This window comes from Lampetra fluviatilis, chromosome 54, assembly GCF_964198595.1.
Source record: "Lampetra fluviatilis chromosome 54, kcLamFluv1.1, whole genome shotgun sequence".
In the NCBI taxonomy this organism is placed as follows: Eukaryota; Metazoa; Chordata; class Hyperoartia; order Petromyzontiformes; family Petromyzontidae; genus Lampetra; species Lampetra fluviatilis.
The window spans coordinates 5,065,983-5,086,425 of record NC_136328.1 but is presented as its reverse complement, the minus strand read 5'-3'; the positions used below and the strand labels follow the sequence as shown (position 1 = coordinate 5,086,425).

The 20,443-nt window shown below is 52.3% G+C and overlaps 1 protein-coding gene across 1 annotated transcript; it reads left to right on the top strand.

The window, feature by feature from the left end:
- Positions 1-5,693: 5,693 nt before the first annotated feature.
- On the top strand, positions 5,694-12,730 carry TTR (transthyretin). The gene is made up of 4 exons (XM_078879630.1): positions 5,694-5,803; positions 9,182-9,339; positions 10,345-10,480; positions 12,003-12,730. The coding sequence occupies exons 1-4, from the start codon at positions 5,738-5,740 to the stop codon at positions 12,111-12,113; spliced, it is 471 nt and encodes a 156-aa protein (XP_078735756.1). The 5' UTR covers positions 5,694-5,737; the 3' UTR covers positions 12,114-12,730.
- Positions 12,731-20,443: the final 7,713 nt, after the last annotated feature.

Here is a 20,443-nt window from a genome sequence, read left to right as displayed (position 1 = left end):
CCCCCCCCCCCCACTCTCTCTCACCTCTTCATCCAACCAGCCCCCCCCCCACTCTCTCTCACCTCTTCTGTGGATCTCACCCAGCCCCCCCCCCACTCTCTCTCACCTCTTCTGTGGATCTCACCCAGCCCCCCCCCCCCCACTCTCTCTCACCTCTTCATCTTCTGTGGATCCCAATCAGCCCCCCCCCCCCACTCAAATCTCTCCATCCCAGCGGGCCACGCTGCTACACTGAGCTCTCTCCACGTGTCCCTGCGCCTCTCCCCACGACAATCTCCGTCTGACCCCCGTCTGACCCCCGCTCTGACCCCCGTCTGACCCCGTCTGACCCCCGTCTGACCCCCGCTCTGTCCGCGAGGCTTCCTCGCCCCGCGGGTCTTCGGCCTCCACCGGGTTCCCTCTTCGCCGGAGGTCGCCCCGACTCGGTCCAAGTTCAGAGATGCGACACTCCGTCCCCAGCCTCTCGCCCTCTCGTCAGCCTCTCTGGCCACTGCGTCGCCCTCCAGTGAGGGTCTGGCTGGAGAAGGCTGCTCCCTCTCTCTCTCGTGTGCTGCCAAATCCGTTTCAAAGACACGTGGCTCGCCCTGTGGGTCTCAGCCATCCGCGCTTCTGTCTGAGCTGTTCGGACGAATTGTGGCGCCGTTGTGAACGTCGCATGGATCTGTCGATGCGACGTTGACAATTGCCAAACGCTCCGTGTGGGTGGAGGTGGGTGGGTGGGGGGGGGTTGATAAGGTGACCTCCCCTATCACCCCGCCCCTCCCCCTCTCGCCCCCCACCCCCCCAGCCCACACCCACCCCCCAGCCAAGCCCAGAATTTTGCGAATTCGGCGAAAAGTGCGGAGTGCTGATGCAGAATTGACACAGAAAAGCGACAAGGGGCGAGTGGTGGCGTAGGGAATTCGCTCGCCCCATGAGGGGGGCCGCGAGGGGGGGCCGCGGGGGGGGGGGGGCGTGGGGGGGGGCGCGGGGGGGGGGGCCGCGGACATCGCCCGCTCGAGTTCGACTCGCGGTCACGGGCGACATCGGCAGAAACGTTTTAATGGGAGAAAAAAAAACGTGCAAAACAGCCAGAGTCCAGTAGCCTCGCTGTGGCTATGCGAGCCGTATCTGGCAAACCCATAGAGGTACGTAAAGAACCGTAGATATACATAGAGACTGATAAAGACACATAGAGATACCTAGAGGCACACAGAGACACATAGAGACACATAGAGATACATAGAGACACATAGATATATATGGAGACTAATAAAGACACAGAGATACCTAGAGGCACACAGAGACACATAGAGACACATAGAGATACATAGAGACACATAGATATATATGGAGACTAATAAAGACACAGAGATACCTAGAGGCACACAGAGACACATAGAGGCCCATATAGATACGTAGAGACTAATAGAGACACATAGAGATACATAGAGACTAATAGAGACTCATAGAGATACATAGAGGCACATAGAGACACATAGAGACTAATATAGACTAATAGAGACACATAGAGATACATAGAGACTAATAGAGACACATAGATATACCTATAGGCACATAGAGACTCATAGAGATACCTATAGGCACATAGAGACACATGGAGACCCATATAGATACAGAGACTAATAGAGACAGATAGAGACCCATAGAGACACATATATATACATAGAGACTAATAGAGACGAATAGAGACACATAGAAGCCCATATAGATACATAAAAACTAATAGAGACACATAGAGATACCTATAGGCACATAGAGACACATGGAGACCCATATAGATACAGAGACTAATAGAGACAGATAGAGACACATAGAGACCCATAAAGACACATAGAGATACCTAGAGGCACATACAGACATATGGAGACCCATAGATATACATATAGACCCATAGAGACACATATATACATAGAGACTAATAGAGACTAATAGAGACACATAGAGACACATGGAGATGCCTAGAGGCACACAGAGACACATAGAGACCCATATAGATACATAGAGACACACAGAGACACATAAGAGCACACGGTGATAATGTAATGGCAAGCCACGTGAGTGCGATTGTTGGCGTGCAACCCAAACGATGCACCATCCAGGGTCATTTCCCGAAACGTCGCCTGTTATATTTTGTGTCTCCCTTTTCCGGGCACACTGTGTAATTGACGAATGTTGTCGAGCAGTATTACCCAGGGCGTCCACTTGACCCGAACCGCAAATCTGACATGGTCAACCCTCTGTGTCCGCCTATGCATCGGCCCGTTATTTCACCCAAATGGAAACACGTAGCAACTACATCCGGCGAGTCACCAACCGAGACCAGAGTCATGGAACACAGAGAGAACGATTCGATAGTGAACGACACAACAGAGAACGACTCGATAGAGAACGACACAACAGAGAACGACTCGATAGAGAACGACACAACAGAGAACGATTCGATAGTGAACGACACAACAGAGAACGACTCGATAGAGAACGACACAACAGAGAACGACTCGATAGAGAACGACACAACAGAGAACGATTCGATAGTGAACGACACAACAGAGAACGACTCGATAGAGAACGACACAACAGAGAACGACTCGATAGAGAACGACACAACAGAGAACGACTCTAAGCACGAGTCACATGCACGGAGGCGGCATCATCATCACGGTGGCGAGGAGATGTTAACTACCTCGCCTGGTCTACAGGAGGTCGTGGGTTCGATCCCGACCCTGATGACGCCTGCTGCTGTATATTTGGAGTTTGCGTGTCTCTCTCTCTCATCATCATTGTGGCGAGGAGATGTTAACTACCTCGCCTGGTCTACAGGAGGTCGTGGGTTCGATCTCGACCCTGATGACGCCTGCTGCTGTATATTTGGAGTTTGCGTGTCTCTCTCTCTCATCATCATTGTGGCGAGGAGATGTTAACTACCTCGCCTGGTCTACAGGAGGTCGTGGGTTCGATCCCGACCCTGATGACGCCTGCTGCTGTATATTTGGAGTTTACGTGTCTCTCTCTCTCTGTCGTCGCGTGGATTTTTCTCCGGGTCCTCCGGTTTTTCCCTCCACATTTAGAATCAACATCGCGCGTTTAGAGTATTTGGCTGCTGTACATTTCCACGTGATGATGATGGTGATGAGCCACTTCGTTGAGCTATCGATTGTGGCCAGGTCGCTTCTGCAAAAAGAGCAACACAACACAACTGGTAAAATAAAAAAAGTTACATTTTTGATTTTAGTTTAATTTCACTGCTCCGCGACTCCTCCTGGAGCAATCAATCATCTGGCTCATCGTCCACTTCGGTGTCACATCACTGGTGTGGCGCTCACCATCAACAACAGCCACGCGATGAAGAATGCAGGTCTCTAGTGTCACACTGAGATCCGTAGACTCACAGACAGACCCATGGACACAGATCTAGATATCAACATACAGAACCATAGACTCGCACAGAGATCTATAGACTCACGCGTACATCCATAGATTGACATACAAAACCATAGACTCACATTCAGACCCATACACTCACACCGAAATATATATATATCGATTCACATACAAAACCATAGACGCACATCCAGACACATAGACTCACACCGAAATATATAGATGCACATCCAGACCCATAGACTCACATCCAGACCCATAGACTCACACAAAACAACCCTCCGTATTTCAAGAGCCGCAACAATTGCCGAACCCCCTCCTGAGCTAACTCGCCATTTCTCGTTGGCAACTCGTGGCAACTCGTGGCAAGTTGTGGCAAGTCGTGGAAAGTCGTGGCAGGTTTTGGCAACTTGTGGCAAGTTGTGGAAAGTCGTGGCAGGTTTTGGCAACTCGTGGCAACTCGTGGCAAGTTGTGGCAAGTTGTGGCAAATCGTGGAAAGTCGTGGCAGGTTTTGGCAACTTGTGGCAAGTTGTGGAAACTCGTGGCAGGTTTTGGCAACTCGTGGCAACTCGTGGCAAGTTGTGGCAAGTTGTGGCAAGTCGTGGAAAGTCGTGGCAGGTTTTGGCAACTTGTGGCAAGTTGTGGAAACTCGTGGCAGGTTTTGGCAACTCGTGGCAACTCGTGGCAAGTTGTGGCAAGTTGTGGCAAGTCGTGGAAAGTCGTGGCAGGTTTTGGCAAGTTGTGGCAAGTCGTGGAAACTCGTGGCAGGTTTTGGCAACTCGTGGCAACTCGTGGCAAGTTGTGGCAAGTTGTGGCAAGTCGTGGAAAGTCGTGGCAGGTTTTGGCAACTTGTGGCAAGTTGTGGAAACTCGTGGCAGGTTTTGGCAACTCGTGGCAACTCGTGGCAACTCGTGGCAAGTTGTGGCCAGTCGTGGCGGCCGCGGCGGTGCCCCTATTGCCGCGTGCAGCTCCCATCACCCCGGCACTTGCGATGAGCGGCCACGGTTGGCGACGTACGGTGCGAAAGAAGTCCAGCGCAGGGTGAATGAGAGCCGTGCGCTTTTCATCTCTCGTCCGATCGTCTCTTCCCAATCTCTGCGCAGGCATCTTCATTTGGGGGGGGGGTTTGGAAGGGGGGTTAGGTCGCATCAGGTATAAATGTGTCTTAATTCTAGATTTGAAGCTTTCGTGACTGCAAGGATTCATATTCTTAGGTGTTTTCGGTAAAGTCACGTAGGTAAAAAAATTAAATTAATAAAAGTAAAATTAAAAATAAATCACGACGTTTCGGAGGCAACACAAGCTTCCGTCTTCAGGTGGAACCGTCACAGCACGATAGCTGTATCACTTGATACAGCTATCGTCAGTGTGTGTATCAATGTGTCAGTGTGTGTATCAATGTGTCAGTGTGTGTGTCAGTGTGTGTATCAATGTGTCAGTGTGTGTATCAATGTGTCAGTGTGTGTATCAATGTGTCAGTGTGTGTGTCAGTGTGTGTATCAATGTGTCAGTGTGTGTATCAATGTGTCAGTGTGTGTGTGTCAGTGTGTGTGTCAGTGTGTGTGTGTCCGTGTGTGTGTGTCAGTGTGTGTCAGCGTGTGTGTGTCAGTGTGTGTGTCTCAGTGTGTGTGTGTCAGTGTGTGTCAGTGTGTGTGTCAGTGTGTGTATCAATGTGTCAGTGTGTGTATCAATGTGTCAGTGTGTGTGTGTCAGTGTGTGTGTCAGTGTGTGTGTGTCAGTGTGTGTGTCTCAGTGTGTGTCAGCGTGTGTGTGTCAGTGTGTGTGTCTCAGTGTGTGTGTGTCAGTGTGTGTGTCAGTGTGTGTATCAATGTGTCAGTGTGTGTATCAATGTGTCAGTGTGTGTATCAATGTGTCAGTGTGTGTGTGTCAGTGTGTGTGTCAGTGTGTGTGTGTCAGTGTGTGTGTCTCAGTGTGTGTGTGTCAGTGTGTGTCAGTGTGTGTGTGTCAGTGTGTGTGTCAGTGTGTGTATCAATGTGTCAGTGTGTGTATCAATGTGTCAGTGTGTGTATCAATGTGTCAGTGTGTGTGTGTCAGTGTGTGTGTCAGTGTGTGTGTGTCAGTGTGTGTGTCTCAGTGTGTGTCAGTGTGTGTGTGTCAGTGTGTGTGTGTGTGTCAGTGTGTGTGTGTCAGTGTGTGCGTCTCAGTGTGTTTCTCGCCCCCCCGCCCCACTGTTGACCCACCACCGAGTCAACATTTTGACTCCGCGATTTCGCTGCCTCAGCCAGAGTGGAGCGAATAAAAAGCAGGGGTCCTCCCCTCTCCGCCTCATCATCCTCATCCTCCTCACACTGATCACCACTCCTCCTCCTCGTCGTCCGCATCGTCATCATCATGATGAGGTTCCTGTGTCTCCTGGTCTTGGTCGCGTCCAGCTCGCTCCTCTGCAGGGCTGATGATGTAAGTGCACATCTTCTTCTTAGGTTTTTTCGGTAAAGTCGCGTAGGTAAAAAATTTAAATTAATAAAAGTTAAATAAAATAAAAATAAAAAAATAAAAAATCACGACGTTTCGGAGGCAACACAAGCTTCCGTCTTCAGCTGTGACGGTTCCACCTGAAGACGGAAGCTTGTGTTGCCTCCGAAACGTCGTGATTTTTTATTTGTTTTATTTTATTTTACTTTTATTAATTTTAATGTTTTACCTACGTGACTTTACCGAAACAACCTAAGAATATGAATCCTTGCAGTCACGAAAGCTTCAAATCTAGAATTAAGTGCACATCATCATCATCATCATCGTCGTCGTCGCCATCACCACCAAACCACCTCCCGTGATCACCTTCGTGTGCATGCCGAACTTCTTTCGCGCCGTACGTAGCCGACCGCGTCTCTCGCTGGCGCGGTGTTGGCGACGTACGGCGCGAAAGAAATTCAACGCGCCCGTCATCACCTCCTCATCGGCCATCCCCACCGCGTCCGTCATCACCTCCTCATTGCGCAACCCTCATCCCTCGCCTCGCCTCTCCTCGCCTCTGCGCTCGCTCCCACCGCCCCTCATCTCCCCTCTTCCTCTCACTTCACCAGTCCCCCAAACCTCCTTCTGACCACGCCGTCGCTACCCCCTCCCCCTCATCATCACACCTCATCACTCACCCAAGCGTACTCACCTCCACTTCACCATCCGTGGGTGTTGTGCGCGTGGGGGGAGCGGTGGTCAGCGCTACGCCGCGCTGTCAACCGGGCCCGGGCGACCCCCTCTAGGTCGACTCAGCCTTAAATGAGTACCCGGTGCGGTGTGTGAAACATCGCCGCTGGGGAGACAAAGGCGGCCGGGCGTGGTGTTGGCCACGCCCGGCCGATCGTGTCACGGGTACCGCTCGCGAACGGCACTTGCCCCAAAAGTCTGTTGCGGGCTGTACGGGGGATCTTTGTCTTTGTGTCTGTGTGTGTGTGCACCTAGCATGGTACAAGCGCCGTGGTGACGTCTCCGCCACTGAGCGATGGGCGGCGGTCTGTGCTGTAGTTGCGCATTCGGGCACGAACAACCGAATGCGCGTTCATGTTTGTTAAACTTCTTTCGCGCCGTACGTAAGCCAACCGCGCACGCCGTAGGTGCGGGGGGGGGAGGACAACAATCTGGACACAACAACAACAACAACAACAACTAGACACCACAACAACAACAACAACAGAAGCAGCTCTAAAGAAACGAGTGTGTCGACTGAGACGATGATTTTAAAAGCCCACGGCTCCCAGTCGCCTCCCAACATCGGAAGGAAGAGAGCGTTCCAGACGGCTTCGTGACGTTATGTCGTGTGTAGTGTATAGTAGTGTAGTGCATAGTAGTGTAGTGTAAAGTAGTGTAGTGCATAGTGTAGTGCATAGTAGTGGTGTATAGTGTAGTGTGTAGTGTATAGTAGTGGAGTGTATAGTGTAGTGTGTAGTGTATAGTAGTGGCGTGTATAGTGGAGTGTGTAGTGTATAGTAGTGGCGTGTAAAGTGTCGTGTATAGTAGTGTATAATGTATAGTAGTGGTGTATAGTAGTGTAGTGTATAGTGTAGTGTGTTGTGTAGTGTGTTGTGTAGTGCATAGTAGTGTAGTGCATAGTAGTGTATAGTGCATAGTAGTGGTGTATAGTAGTGTAGTGTATAGTAGTGTAGTGTATCGTGTAGTGTATAGTAGTGTAGTGTATAGTAGTGTAGTGTATAGTGCATAGTAGTGGTGTATAGTAGTGTAGTGTATAGTAGTGTAGTGTATAGTGCATAGTAGTGGTGTATAGTAGTGTAGTGTATAGTAGTGTAGTGTATAGTGCATAGTAGTGGTGTATAGTGTAGTGTATAGTAGTGTAGTGTATAGTGCATAGTAGTGGTGTATAGTAGTATACCTATCAACCCATACGGTTTACCCCGTATTTTTGTACAGGGAAATTGAGTTTTCAGGTCCATACTGCGTTCAGCCGTTCCAATACGGGGAAACAACATTGTATTTGTTTGTGTTTCCCCCTTGTGTGATGGGATCTTGTAGAATCATATCTATAAGGGGCAAGGGCTGATAAACAAGTGTCTGATTGGTCTGTAACATGGTAGGGCACGGATAATGGGTTGACAGCTATTTAGTAACGTAGTGCATCGTGTCGTGTAGTGTACAATGTAGTGTATAATGTAGTGTATACCGTAGTTTAGTGTATAATGTAGTGTATAATGTAGTGTATAATGTAGTGTACAATGTAGTGTATAATGTAGTGTACAATGTAGTGTACAATGTAGTGTATACCGTAGTTTAGTGTATAATGTAGTGTATAATGTAGTGTATAATGTAGTGTACAATGTAGTGTATAATGTAGTGTACAATGTAGTGTACAATGTAGTGTATACCGTAGTTTAGTGTATAATGTAGTGTATAATGTAGTGTATAATGTAGTGTACAATGTAGTGTACAATGTAGTGTACAATGTAGTGTATACCGTAGTTTAGTGTATAATGTAGTGTACAATGTAGTGTACAATATAGTGTATAATGTAGTGTACAATGTAGTGTACAATGTAGTGTACAATGTAGTGTATACCGTAGTTTAGTGTATAATGTAGTGTATAATGTAGTGTACAATGTAGTGTACAATGTAGTGTATAATGTAGTGTATACCGTAGTTTAGTGTATAATGTAGTGTATAATGTAGTGTACAATGTAGTGTACAATGTAGTGTATAATGTAGTGTACAATGTAGTGTTTAATGTAGTTTACAATGTAGTGTATAATGTAGTGTACAATGTAGTGTACAATGCAGTGTACAATGTAGTGTACAATGTAGTGTATACCGTAGTTTAGTGTACAGGACGAACGTTGAGATGTATAAAGGGGCACGGGGTTGACCAATCGGGTCTCTGAATTGCTCTGTAGCAAGCTAGGGCACGGATAAGGGGTTGACAGCTATTTAGTAACGTAGTGCATAGTGGCGTGGAGTGTATAATGTAGTGTATAATGTAGTGTATACCGTAGCTTAGTGTATAATGTAGTGTATAATGTAGTGTACAATGTAGTGTACAATGTAGTGTACAATGTAGTGTACAATGTAGTGTATAATGTAGTGTACAATGTAGTGTACAATGTAGTGTACAATGTAGTGTATAATGTAGTGTATAATGTAGTGTATAATGTAGTGTATAATGTAGTGTACAATGTAGTGTACAATGTAGTGTATACCGTAGTTTAGTGTAGGTCTCTGAATTGCTCTGTAGCAAGCTAGGGCAACTGATAAGGGCTTGACAGCTACAGCTACGACGACGACGATGAATCGGTGCTCGCTAACAGCCAGTGCGCGTGCGCGTCCCGGACTCAGGATCACAAAAGCCACGAATCGCACGAGGGCGGCGTCAAGGACTCGTGCCCGCTCATGGTGAAGGCGATCGACTCGGTGCAAGGGAAGCCCGCGGCCGGAGTGAAACTCAGCGTGATGAAGAAGCAGGAGGACGCCTCCTGGAAGGAGGTGGCCACCGGGTGAGTGGAACTGTCCCCACACCCCCCAACTACTGCTGCCCCCCCCTGCCCACCAACCCCCCCCCCAACTACTGCCCACCAACACCCCCCCCCTGCCCACCAACACCCCCCCCCCCACCCCCACCAACTCGATCCACACCCAGTAGCTTTTACTTAAAAGTTGGAATTGAGAACTCGAGAGAGAGACCCGGGTCTCGGTCTCACTTGCAAGAGCGAGCGAGCGAGTGAACGATTAGGCGAGCGATTGGGCGGGTGGGTGAGTGGGTGAGCGGCAAGAGTGAGCGAGTGAGTGAGTGAGCGAGCGATTGGGCGGGTGGATGAGTGGGTGAGCGGCAAGAGTGAGCGAGCGAGCGAGTGAAGGAATGAACGATTAGGCGAGGGATTGGGCGGGTGGGTGAGTGGGTGAGCGGCAAGAGCGAGCGAGTGAGTGAGTGAGTGAGCGAGCGAGCGAGTGAACGATTAGGCGAGCGATTGGGCGGGTGGGTGAGTGGGTGAGCGGCAAGAGTGAGCGAGTGAGTGAGTGAGCGAGCGATTGGGCGGGTGGATGAGTGGGTGAGCGGCAAGAGTGAGCGAGCGAGCGAGTGAAGGAATGAACGATTAGGCGAGGGATTGGGCGGGTGGGTGAGTGGGTGAGCGGCAAGAGTGAGCGAGCGAATGAGTGAGCGAACGATTTGGTGAATCATTGGCTGGGTGGGCGAGTGGCAAGTTAATATTAATCTCGATTTGAAGCTTTCGTAACTGCAGGAATCCATACTCTGTGGTTCGTTCGGTAAAGTCACGTGGGTAGAAATAAATCAAATCACGAGGTTTCGGGCGCAACACACCTGACGGCGGACGCTTGTGTTGCGCCCGAAACGTCGTGATTTATTTTATTTTATACCGACGTGACTTTACCGAAAGAGACCAAAGAGTAAGTGAATGTGTGCGTGTGAACGATTGAAATAATTGGTTTAAAAGTGCGTGGCCTCCCCCCCGTCTTGCTCCCCCGTCTTGCTCCCCCGTCAGGGTGACGGGTAAGACGGGCGAGTCTCACCATCTCATCGGCGACAAGGACTTCACGGAGGGGACCTACAAGGTGCGCTTCGACACGCAGGCCTACTGGACCAAGGCCGGCATCACGCCCTTCCACGAAGCGGCCGAGGTGGGTGGTGGCACCGCCAACATCAACATCAACGCCATCAACACACATCATCAACATCATCAACATCAACAACATCGCCACCATCAACACCATCAACACACATCATCAACACCATCAACATCATCAACACCATCAACACCACCACCATTAACACCACCACCACCATCAACACCAACACCATCAACACCAACACCATCAACATCAACACCATCAACATCACCACCATCTCCATCAACATCACCACCATCACTATCTCCATCAACACCATCAACATCAACACCATCAACACCACGACCATCAACAACACCATCAACATCAACACCATCAACATCATCAACATCGCCACCATCAACACCATCATCAACATCATCAACATCATCAACACCATCAACACCATCAACACCACCACCATTAACACCACCACCACCATCAACACCATCAACATCACCACCATCTCCATCAACATCACCACCATCACTATCTCCATCAACACCATCAACATCAACACCACCACCACCATCAACATCAACACCATCAACATCAACACCACCACCACCAACATCAACACCATCAACATCAACACCATCAACATCACCACCATCTCATCAACATCACAACCATCAACATCATCGTCTTTGAAAGGACCTTGATGGAACATGCACGTTTATTAGTTCCTGAAAGTAATGCAATTTCCAACTTAATGTCGGTTGATGTCCGTGCAATTTATCTTTCCTTAATTTCCTTACATTTTATTTTGTGGAGCTTTTGCCATTTTGGGTGACCCCCCCCCCGTCCAGGGGCAGGTCACCGTTGCAAATGACACTTCTACCCTGACCTTTTGCATTCCCACCCTGGTTCAACAAACATCAACTTGAATTGACCACCCCCCACCCACTCAAATCAATAACCCACCCAATCGTCCTGCCACCCACCCACTTAATCACCCATTCACTCACTCACTCACACCCACACACTCGCCCCATTCAATCATTCACTCACACACACACCATTCACTCGCTCGCCAATTATTTCACTCACCCATTCAATAATTCACTCTCACCCACACACTCATTCAATCATTCACTTACCCATTCATTCAGCTCTCACCCACACACCCATTCACTCACCCAATCATTCACTCACACCCACACACCCATTCACTCACTCATTCATTCACTCACCCACATAAATTCACTCATTCACCCACACACCCATTCACTAATTCACTCTCACCAACACTCATTCAATCATTCACTTACCCATTCATTCAGCTCTTACCCACACACCCATTCACTCACTAATTCATTCACTCTCACCACACACCCATTCACTCACTAGTTCATTCACTCTCACCCACACACCCATTCACTCACTAATTCATTCACTCGCCCACACAAATTCACTCATTCACCCATACACCCATTCAATAATTCACTCACCCACACACCCATTCACTCGCCCATTCATTCACTCGCTTTTGCATACGAGAGTTCTCACCTGCCCCCCCCCCACCTTCCCCCAGGTGGTGTTCATGGCTCACGGCGCGGGGCACAAGCACTACCACATCCCCATGCTGCTGAGCCCATACTTCTACGCAACGGGCGCCATCGTGGGAGACGCAGAGGGACACTGAACAACCCCCAAGGCTCCCCCTCCCCCATGGGCCCCCAATAGGGTCCCGTGCCCCTGAACGACCCCCCCCCCCGAGGGGGTTCAGGAACCCCAAGGGGACCCGGATCCCCCCACCACCACCCCCCCCCCTCTCAGCTCCAGTTTTCCAGATTCGTTTCAGATAAAGGGGACGACTTCCCTGCTGCCGCCGTCGTTCAGGGTTTCGTTTCTTACCGCCGCTGTCACGAGCCGTGGAACGTCAAGCCACACCGCGTTGCAACCACACCGTGCAGAGCCACACATCACCACACACACACACACCATCTCAACCACACCTAGACTACATACCGCACCACACACACCATCTCAACCACACCGTGCAGAGCCACACATCACCACACACACACACACATCATCTCAACCACACCTGGACTACACACCACACATATACACACACACCATCTGCACCACACACCGCACCACACATACATACACACCATCTCAACCACACCTAGACTACACACCGAACCACACACACACACCATCTGAACCACACCTGGACAACGCACCGCACCACACAATAGACGAACCATACCACAACGTGTCGCTCTGAACCGGTAATAAACGACGTTGCCATCGCTGGAGTGAGCAGACTCAATTAGACTCAGTGTTTGTTGTGTGACCCAACCACCACCCGAGTTGGGATGGAGCAGTTGGTGTGGTGCGGATGATGCCGTCTCGATCGAGTCCGGTGCGATTGGTTGTGTGCATGGTGCCGTTGATGTGGTTGGTGTGGTTGGTGTGGTTGGTGTGGTGTGGTTGATGTAGTGTGGTTGATGTGGTGTGGTTGATGTGGTGTGGTTGATGTGGTGTGGTTTGTGTGATTGGTGTGGTTTGTGTGATTGGTGTGGTTGATGTGATTGGTGTGGTTGATGTGATTGGTGTGGTTGATGTGATTGGTGTGGTTGATGTGATTGGTGTGGTTGATGTGATTGGTGTGGTTGGTGGTGTGGTTGATGTGGTGTGGTTGGTGTGGTGTGGTTGATGTGGTTGATGTGGTGTAGTTTGTGTGATTGGTGTGGTTGGTGTGGTGTGGTTGATGTGGTGTGCACGGTGTGGTACGCTATGGTTCGTGCGGCGTGCATGGTGCAGTCCGGTTTGGTTGGTGTGGGGTGCATAGTGTGGTGCAGTATGGTTGGTGTAGTGTGGTTGGTGTGGTTGGTGCGGTGTGGTTGGTGCGGTGGGAACAGCGTAGTCCGGCACTCCGGTGATCACGGAGCGTGCGTTCGTGGCGCGCTACTTTGCCACGGGGTCTGTAGCTTCTTCCGCACATCGCGGCCCGGGTTTGCACCGGCAGCCGCTGATCACCACGGCGGTTGAACTCACACGAGGACACGAGACCGCTGTTGATTTTGGGATTCACGTCCCGTCTATTTCACAGGCGATTCAAACGCGAGCCCCGTGGCGCTGCGGCAGGGAGGGTTGTCGCCCCCCCCCGCCCCGCCCCGCACGACAAAACGGGTGGCGAGATTCAGTGACACAAAGACAAGACAAAGATGCCCAACCCCACGTGTAGCCTCGACAGACTGTTGGGGCAAGTGCTGTTAGCGAGCAGCACCTATGAAGGCCGCCACGGCGCACGAGGTGGGTGGGTGGCCAACACCACGCCCGGCCGCCTTTGTCTCCCCAGTGGTGATTATACACCATACCAGGTAGTCATTTGAGGCCGAGTCGACCTAGGGGAGGCCCGGGACCGGTTCAGATAATCGTCACCGGTGTTGGTGGCCGCGAGCGGGAATGGAACTCGGGTCGCCGGGTTCGCAGCGCAGCGCTAACCGCTGCACCACCGCTCCCCGTAGTGACACAAAGACACACAGTGACACACACAGACACACAGAGACACACAGAGAGACACACACAGAGACACACAGTGACACACAGTGACACAGAGACACACAGAGAGAAACACAGTAACAGTGACACACAGAGACACACACAAAGACACACAGACACACACAGAGACACACAGTGACACAAAGACACACAGTGACACAGAGACACACACACACACAGCTGCCGTCAATCTCAGCCTGAACTCATTCAGACCCCCTAAACCCGACCCGCGCTCTCCACTATTCGGAGCGCTGTAAATCCACGACCCGAGACCGGCGCTTGGCCTCTTTTATTAAATTAGCTCCTTTGTACCACTGCAGAGTGTCGAACTCAGGGGATGTAACGACTCGTAACCCTGTCGATTCGATTAAATGTCGTAATTCGATACCACAACAACAACAGCAGCAGCAGCAATAATTACAAGCTGGCAAATGCAGGTCCCTCTAGCGGTCGCAACGGGCCACGTGACGTTGCGAATGGCACGCGAAACGAAAATCGACCCGGCTGGATCCGACCACCTCGAGGTGGTGCGAGGTCGCGGTGTGGTGTGCACCGATTGTTGTGGTGTGGTGCGATCGTGGTGGTGTGCAGTGATTGGTGTGGTGCGATCGTGGAGGGGTGCAGTGATTGGTGTGCCGTGTCCTGAATGGGGCGATTGGTGGTGGGGTGCAGTGATTGGTGTAGTGTGGTGTTATTGTGGTGCGATTGTGGTGGTTCGCATTCATTGGTGTGGTGTGATTGTCGTGGGGTGGTGTAATTGTGGTGGTGTGCAGTGATTGGTGGTGTGATGGTGGTGGTGTGCATTGGTTGTTGTGGTGTGATGTGTTGGTGTGATTGTCGTGGTGTGGTGTGATTTTCGTGGTGTAATTGTGGTGGTGGTGTGCAGTGATTGGTGTGGTGTGATGGTGGTAGTGCGGTGTGATTGTGGTGGCGTGATTGTGGTGTTGTGCATTGATTGTTGTGGTGTGATGTGTTGGTGTGATTGTGGTGGTGCGCAGTGCTTGTCGCGGTGTGATTGTGGTGGTGGGTTTGCTGTGGGGTGGCGTGATTCTTACGCACGCGACTCGCCACGTGTATCCCGGGCTAATTGCGACCTACATCACCCCCTGAATTTGAATCTCAAAAGCCAAGCGAAGCCAAGCATGTGCCAAGCCTGGAAGCAGCTCTTGCACGCGCGTGAACGGTGCAATGCAACAGGCGGTGTAGACCGCGTCACGGCTACGTTACGGACCGGCGGTAAAGGCGTCACGCTGACGAAATGTTACCTCCCTCGCCTGGTACGCAGGAGGTCCGTGGGTTTGATCCGGACCCTGACGCCTGCTGTACAAAATATCGTTTTATTTTTTTATTGTTTGTTGGCCGACCTGCCCCTAACCGGAGTTTGCATTTCATCCCCGTGGTCACACGTCGATTCTCCCCCGGGTCCCCCGGGTTTGCCCTTCACACATCGAAGAATCGAGGTCACGCGTTTTTGGGAGTATTTGGCTGCCGTGCGTTTGCACGCGGCGGCGACGATGATGGGCCGCCAATTTCGTCGGGCGATCATTTGTGGCCAACGTCGCTTCTGAAAAAAATCGGCCGCACGAGCTCGGCGGGCCGTTAGCTGGTAAAAAAAACCCATAAAAAATAAAAATTAATAAAAGTAAAATAAAAATCACGACGTTTCGGAGGCAACACAGGCTTCCGTCTTCAGGTGGAACCGTCACAGCACAATAGCTGTATCAAGTGACGGTTCCACCTGAAGACGGAAGCTTGTGTTGCCTCCGAAACGTCGTGATTTTTATTTGATTTTTATTTTACTTTTATTAATTTAAATTTTTCACCTACGTGACTTTACCGAAAAAACCTAAGAATATGAATCCTTGCAGTCACGAAAGCTTCAAATCTAGAACCATAAACAAGTTTAATTTTCAGCAGAAGTTGGCCAATGCGGCCGCTGCTCCTTGACCGACCCCCTCACTGACCACGAGTGTGGGTCAAACTGCGGCCTCCAAATCAATTCCCACGACCTGCCCAGCGTGGGAGGGCGGAGGAGGTGTCTCTCATCCGGCAGTGGATTGACAGAAAATCTCCTGAATGTATAAAGCTGCACACTGCACACACACACACACAACATATATACTGCACCCAATACACACACAGCCCACGTACAGGCAACAGGCGTGTCCGCATAGCGCGCGGAGGCAACACGTGTTCGCATAGAGCGCGTACAGGCAACACACGCATGTTCGCATAGCGCGGGCAGAGGCAACACGTGTCCGCATAGCGAGCGCGCGCACACACTACGCATGTACACACGCAGCAATACTAGCGGGGCACAACACAACGCAGCTCCATCAGAGGGGGCCAGTGCCTCTCTTCATTGGGGCTTTCGTGGTAGTCGGGGAGGGGGGTGAGGGGAGGAACGCTGCCCTTTTGACCCCTGCCCTTAGGATCCCAGTTCGATCCCCAGTCACCGTACATCGGTAATGAAACCACGCGGATTAGATTACACAGCGGTGAGGTTTAGAGGTCAGTGTCCGGCCTAAGTGGGGATCTTGCGGGAGGGGGGGCGGGCGGGCATGGATCACCCCCCCTCCTCCCCCGACACGGAGTGTTGTCCATAGTGAGTAAGGTGGAGCAGTAGATCATGTAAACAAATGCAGGGGTGGGTGGGTGGGTGGGGGTTAGTACCGACAGTTTGTGGAAATTCGCGTTATCATAATCGCCAACGTCATGAATTATTATATCAACATCGTCGCGAAACATCATCACCGACCCGCCGCCATAGTCACGAATTAAACCGCAAAGTAAAAAGAGGGCGATCGCGTTGACCCTCGCCGTGCCCCACCCCGACCTCCACAGTGCAACTTGCGACCTGAAGGAGGAGCCCAGCTTTCAAACCCAGGTCCCAGATGTGAAACCCAGGCCTCAAACCCAGGTCTCAAACCCAGGCCTCAAACGCAGGTCTCAGGTGTGAAACCCAGGCCTCAAACCCAGGTCCCAGGTGAGAAACCCAGGTCTCAAACCCAGGCCTCAAACGCAGGTCTCAGGTGTGAAACCCAGGCCTCAGGTGTGAAACCCAGGCCTCAAACCCAGGTCCCAGGTGAGAAACCCAGGTCTCAAACCCAGCTTTCAAACCCAGGTCTCAGGTGTGAAACCCGGGCCTCAGGTGTGAAATCCAGGTCTCAAACCCAGGCCTCAAACCCAGGTCTCAAACCCAGGCCTCAGGTCTGAAACCCAAGTTTCAAACCAAAGTCTCAAACCCAAGTCTCAAACCCAAGTCTCAAACCCAAGTCTCAAACCCAAGTCTCAGGTGTGAAATCCAGGTGTGAAACCCAGGTCTCAAACCCAGGTTCCAAGGTGAGAAACCCAGGTCCCAGGTCTCAAACCCAATCTCAGGTCTGAAACCCAGCTATGCTTCAGGTCTCGATCCCAAATCTCAAAATCCAGTTATCAAACCCAAGGCTCACTAACCAGGGTGGCTCAAACTCAGGCCGCAATAGAAACCCGGAAGCCACGATTCGAACCCGAGGCTCGAAGCTCAAGCCCAGAGGAGCACGAGATGCAGATAATCTCGTGTTCCCATGAGCCACGGGGCATCTGGGGTCAAGGTCAGATGTTGCGGGGGTCACAGCCCTGGTGAGTCAGAGGGTAGGGGGGGGTGGGGTGTCCCTCTGTGCGAGAGGACACAGTGCTGCCCACTTTCCGCAAGCGCATCCAGAGCACACAGCGGCCCTGCGGGTGCGCTCACCTGGGAGCGCACTGATCCCAGGCGATCTCACCGGGGGACATAGAGCACACGCACGCGCCTAAGGTGAGCTCGCCTGCAGTGGACAGCACTGAAGGGCGTAGGAGGTATGTGGTGTTCGTGGAGGGCTGTGGGCGAGGCACGGGGTGGGGTCGGGGAAGGCATTTAGAACCAAAAAGGCATTTATGTACAAAGGTAAAATTAAATAAGGACAGGTAAATGGCCGCAGATTATAAAACACGCGCCCCGCCACATCGCTCCTCCCCTCGGCAGACGACGCGTTTCCGGAGCGGAGAGAGTGCACGCTACATCGTCCCGACGATGGACACGCACGCACACGCGCGCTCATTCACACGCGCGCGCTTATTCACATATGGAGACACATTTTTTTTTAAATCGTTCGCTCGGTACGCGCAAGAGATGCTCGCAGGTAAACTCACTCGCACACTCGCATCCCCCTTGGGGTAAGCCCCTGGGAGACTGTTGGTGGTGGGGGGGGGGGAGGGGGGACGTGAGAGAGGGGTGGCAATTGCCGCTCAGCGAGCAGGCTACAAAGGCCGGAATGATGGCACGGAAGGTGACGGCGTGGGGCAGCACCACGCCATGCTGCCTTTGTTTTCTCCAGTGCCGAACGCTTGCACACAGCACCACACGTCCACTTTTAAAGGCCGGGTCAAACCTGCGCAAGGCCCAGGACCGGTTCAAATATCATTAGCGAGCGACTGCTAGCCACGGCCGGGGATTGAACTCGGGTTCGCCGGGTTCGCAGCGGCACAGTGCGATAACTACTCTGCCACCGCTCACGACTCGCGTTCTCTACAGCCGCCCTTTGCCGCTGCGTGGCGGTGACATCACCACAGAACGCTTGTGCCAAGCTAGGTGCACTTTGAGGCCGTCACATGAAGTGTTGAAGGCTCGCACACACACACACACAGACTCGCACGCACAGATGCCATCTCGTGGTTTCATCACCGAGATTGAGGCACAGAAACATCACGTGAAAAATAAAAACGACACCCACACACACAGCTCTCAATCAGGCTCCACCACGGCTCGCACACTCCCTCGCACGCAGCTCACACGGACACACACTCCCGCACAGGTCACTCGCTCGCTCGCACGGCTCACGCAGCAGCAGCAGCACGGCTCAACCCCAAGGGCTTCATAAGCACTGCGAGGCTGCGAAAAGCAAAGTACGCACCGAGCGTACTACACAGAGCGCACGCGCAGCCACGTGACACAACCACACTCGCAGAACAATCACGCACGCACACACAATGGTAAAAAGATCCCCCCCCTCCCCCCTGTATACCCTTTAACAGACTGTTGGGGCAAATGCTGTTAGCGAGCGCCTATGACGGCTGGCACGGCACACGAGGGGTAGCCAACACCGTGCCTGGCCGCCTGTGGCTGCCCCGGTGTGGATGTACACGCACCGCACCAGGCACGCATTTAGGGGAGGCCGAGGACCGATTCAAATGTTTGCCACCGTTATTGGTCACGACCGTGGAACGGAGCTCAGGTCGCCAGGTCCATAGAACAGTGCGGTAACCACTACGCTACCGCTCCCCCACATATTGCTACGACACGAACATGTAGAGCACGCTCGCAGACAAAACAAAGCGCACGCCACGAATCGCACACAATACGACACACGCACGGCACAATCACACGCACGAAACAATCACGTGCAGCGCACAATCACGCACAAATGACAAAAGATCCCTCTCATAATAGCCTTAGCAGACTTTTGGGGCAAGTGCCGATAGCAAGCACCTGCGAAGGCCGGCACGGCACACGAGGGGGGGTGGGTGGCCAGCACCACGCCCGGCCGCCTTTGTCTCCCCAGTGGCGATGTTTACACCCCGCGCACCAGCTACTGAAATCGGCCGGGATCGGCTCGGACAATCGCCACCGGCATCGGTGGCCGGCGAGCGCGCGACCGAACCTCGGTCCGCCGGGGTTCGCGGCCACAGCGCGCCGACCGCTGCGCCACCGCTCCTCAAGCAACACAAATCCAAACCGCGTGCGCGCGCGCGGAGCGAAAGCGCACGGCGGCTCACGACCCGCAAGCGTAAACAACACTCGTTGGGCGAAGTGCCCGTGGACAACGCCGTCGCTCCGTGGGGGTTCGTGGCGGGCGCACCGATGGGCCCGTCCGTCGCCACCACGGACTTCTCCGGGGCCCGCTCAGTAGTTTCGCCAAGGCGAGGAGGGACAGGGCGTCGTGGGAGTGGTGGGGGCGGGGGGCTTGTATTTGAGGTGGTGGGTGGGTGGGTGGGGGGAGGGTTTCATTTTCCTGGGGTGTGAAAGCCACCTCGCCCCCACCCCCCCCCCCCCCATTTTCGGGGTGTATGTGCGGGTAGCCCCCCCCCCCTCCTCCCCCCTTCCCCCACCCTCGCCGTTTTTTTGGACGATCGTCATGGATCGTCAGTCGGTCGGTGCCGGCTAGAGTTTTGTTTAATTTCTTCTCGCGCGCACGACGCGGCCCGGTCGATGCACGGCCGGGCCGCGGGAGTTCATTGTGGTTTTGTGTTTTGTTCTTCACCCCTCCCCCCCCCTCCCCACCCAGACTTGCCGTCTTCCTCCCGACATCTCCACCCCGGTCCATCGTTGATTCCATAAAAAAAAAAAATCTTCGATAAAAAACCACAACCACCACAACCCGCCGCCCACTTCAGAAACGCATCATAAATAATGACCGCACATCGGCGAGACCGACGCTCGCT

Excerpts from the sequence above, each read along its gene's own strand:
- TTR (XM_078879630.1), top strand. The coding sequence starts at position 5,738 with ATGATGAGGTTCCTGTGTCTCCTGGTCTTGGTCGCGTCCAGCTCGCTC. Across the intron at positions 9,340-10,344 it reads TGGAAGGAGGTGGCCACCGG|GGTGACGGGTAAGACGGGCG; the intron begins GTGAGTGGAACT and ends CTCCCCCGTCAG. Across the intron at positions 10,481-12,002 it reads CCTTCCACGAAGCGGCCGAG|GTGGTGTTCATGGCTCACGG; the intron begins GTGGGTGGTGGC and ends ACCTTCCCCCAG.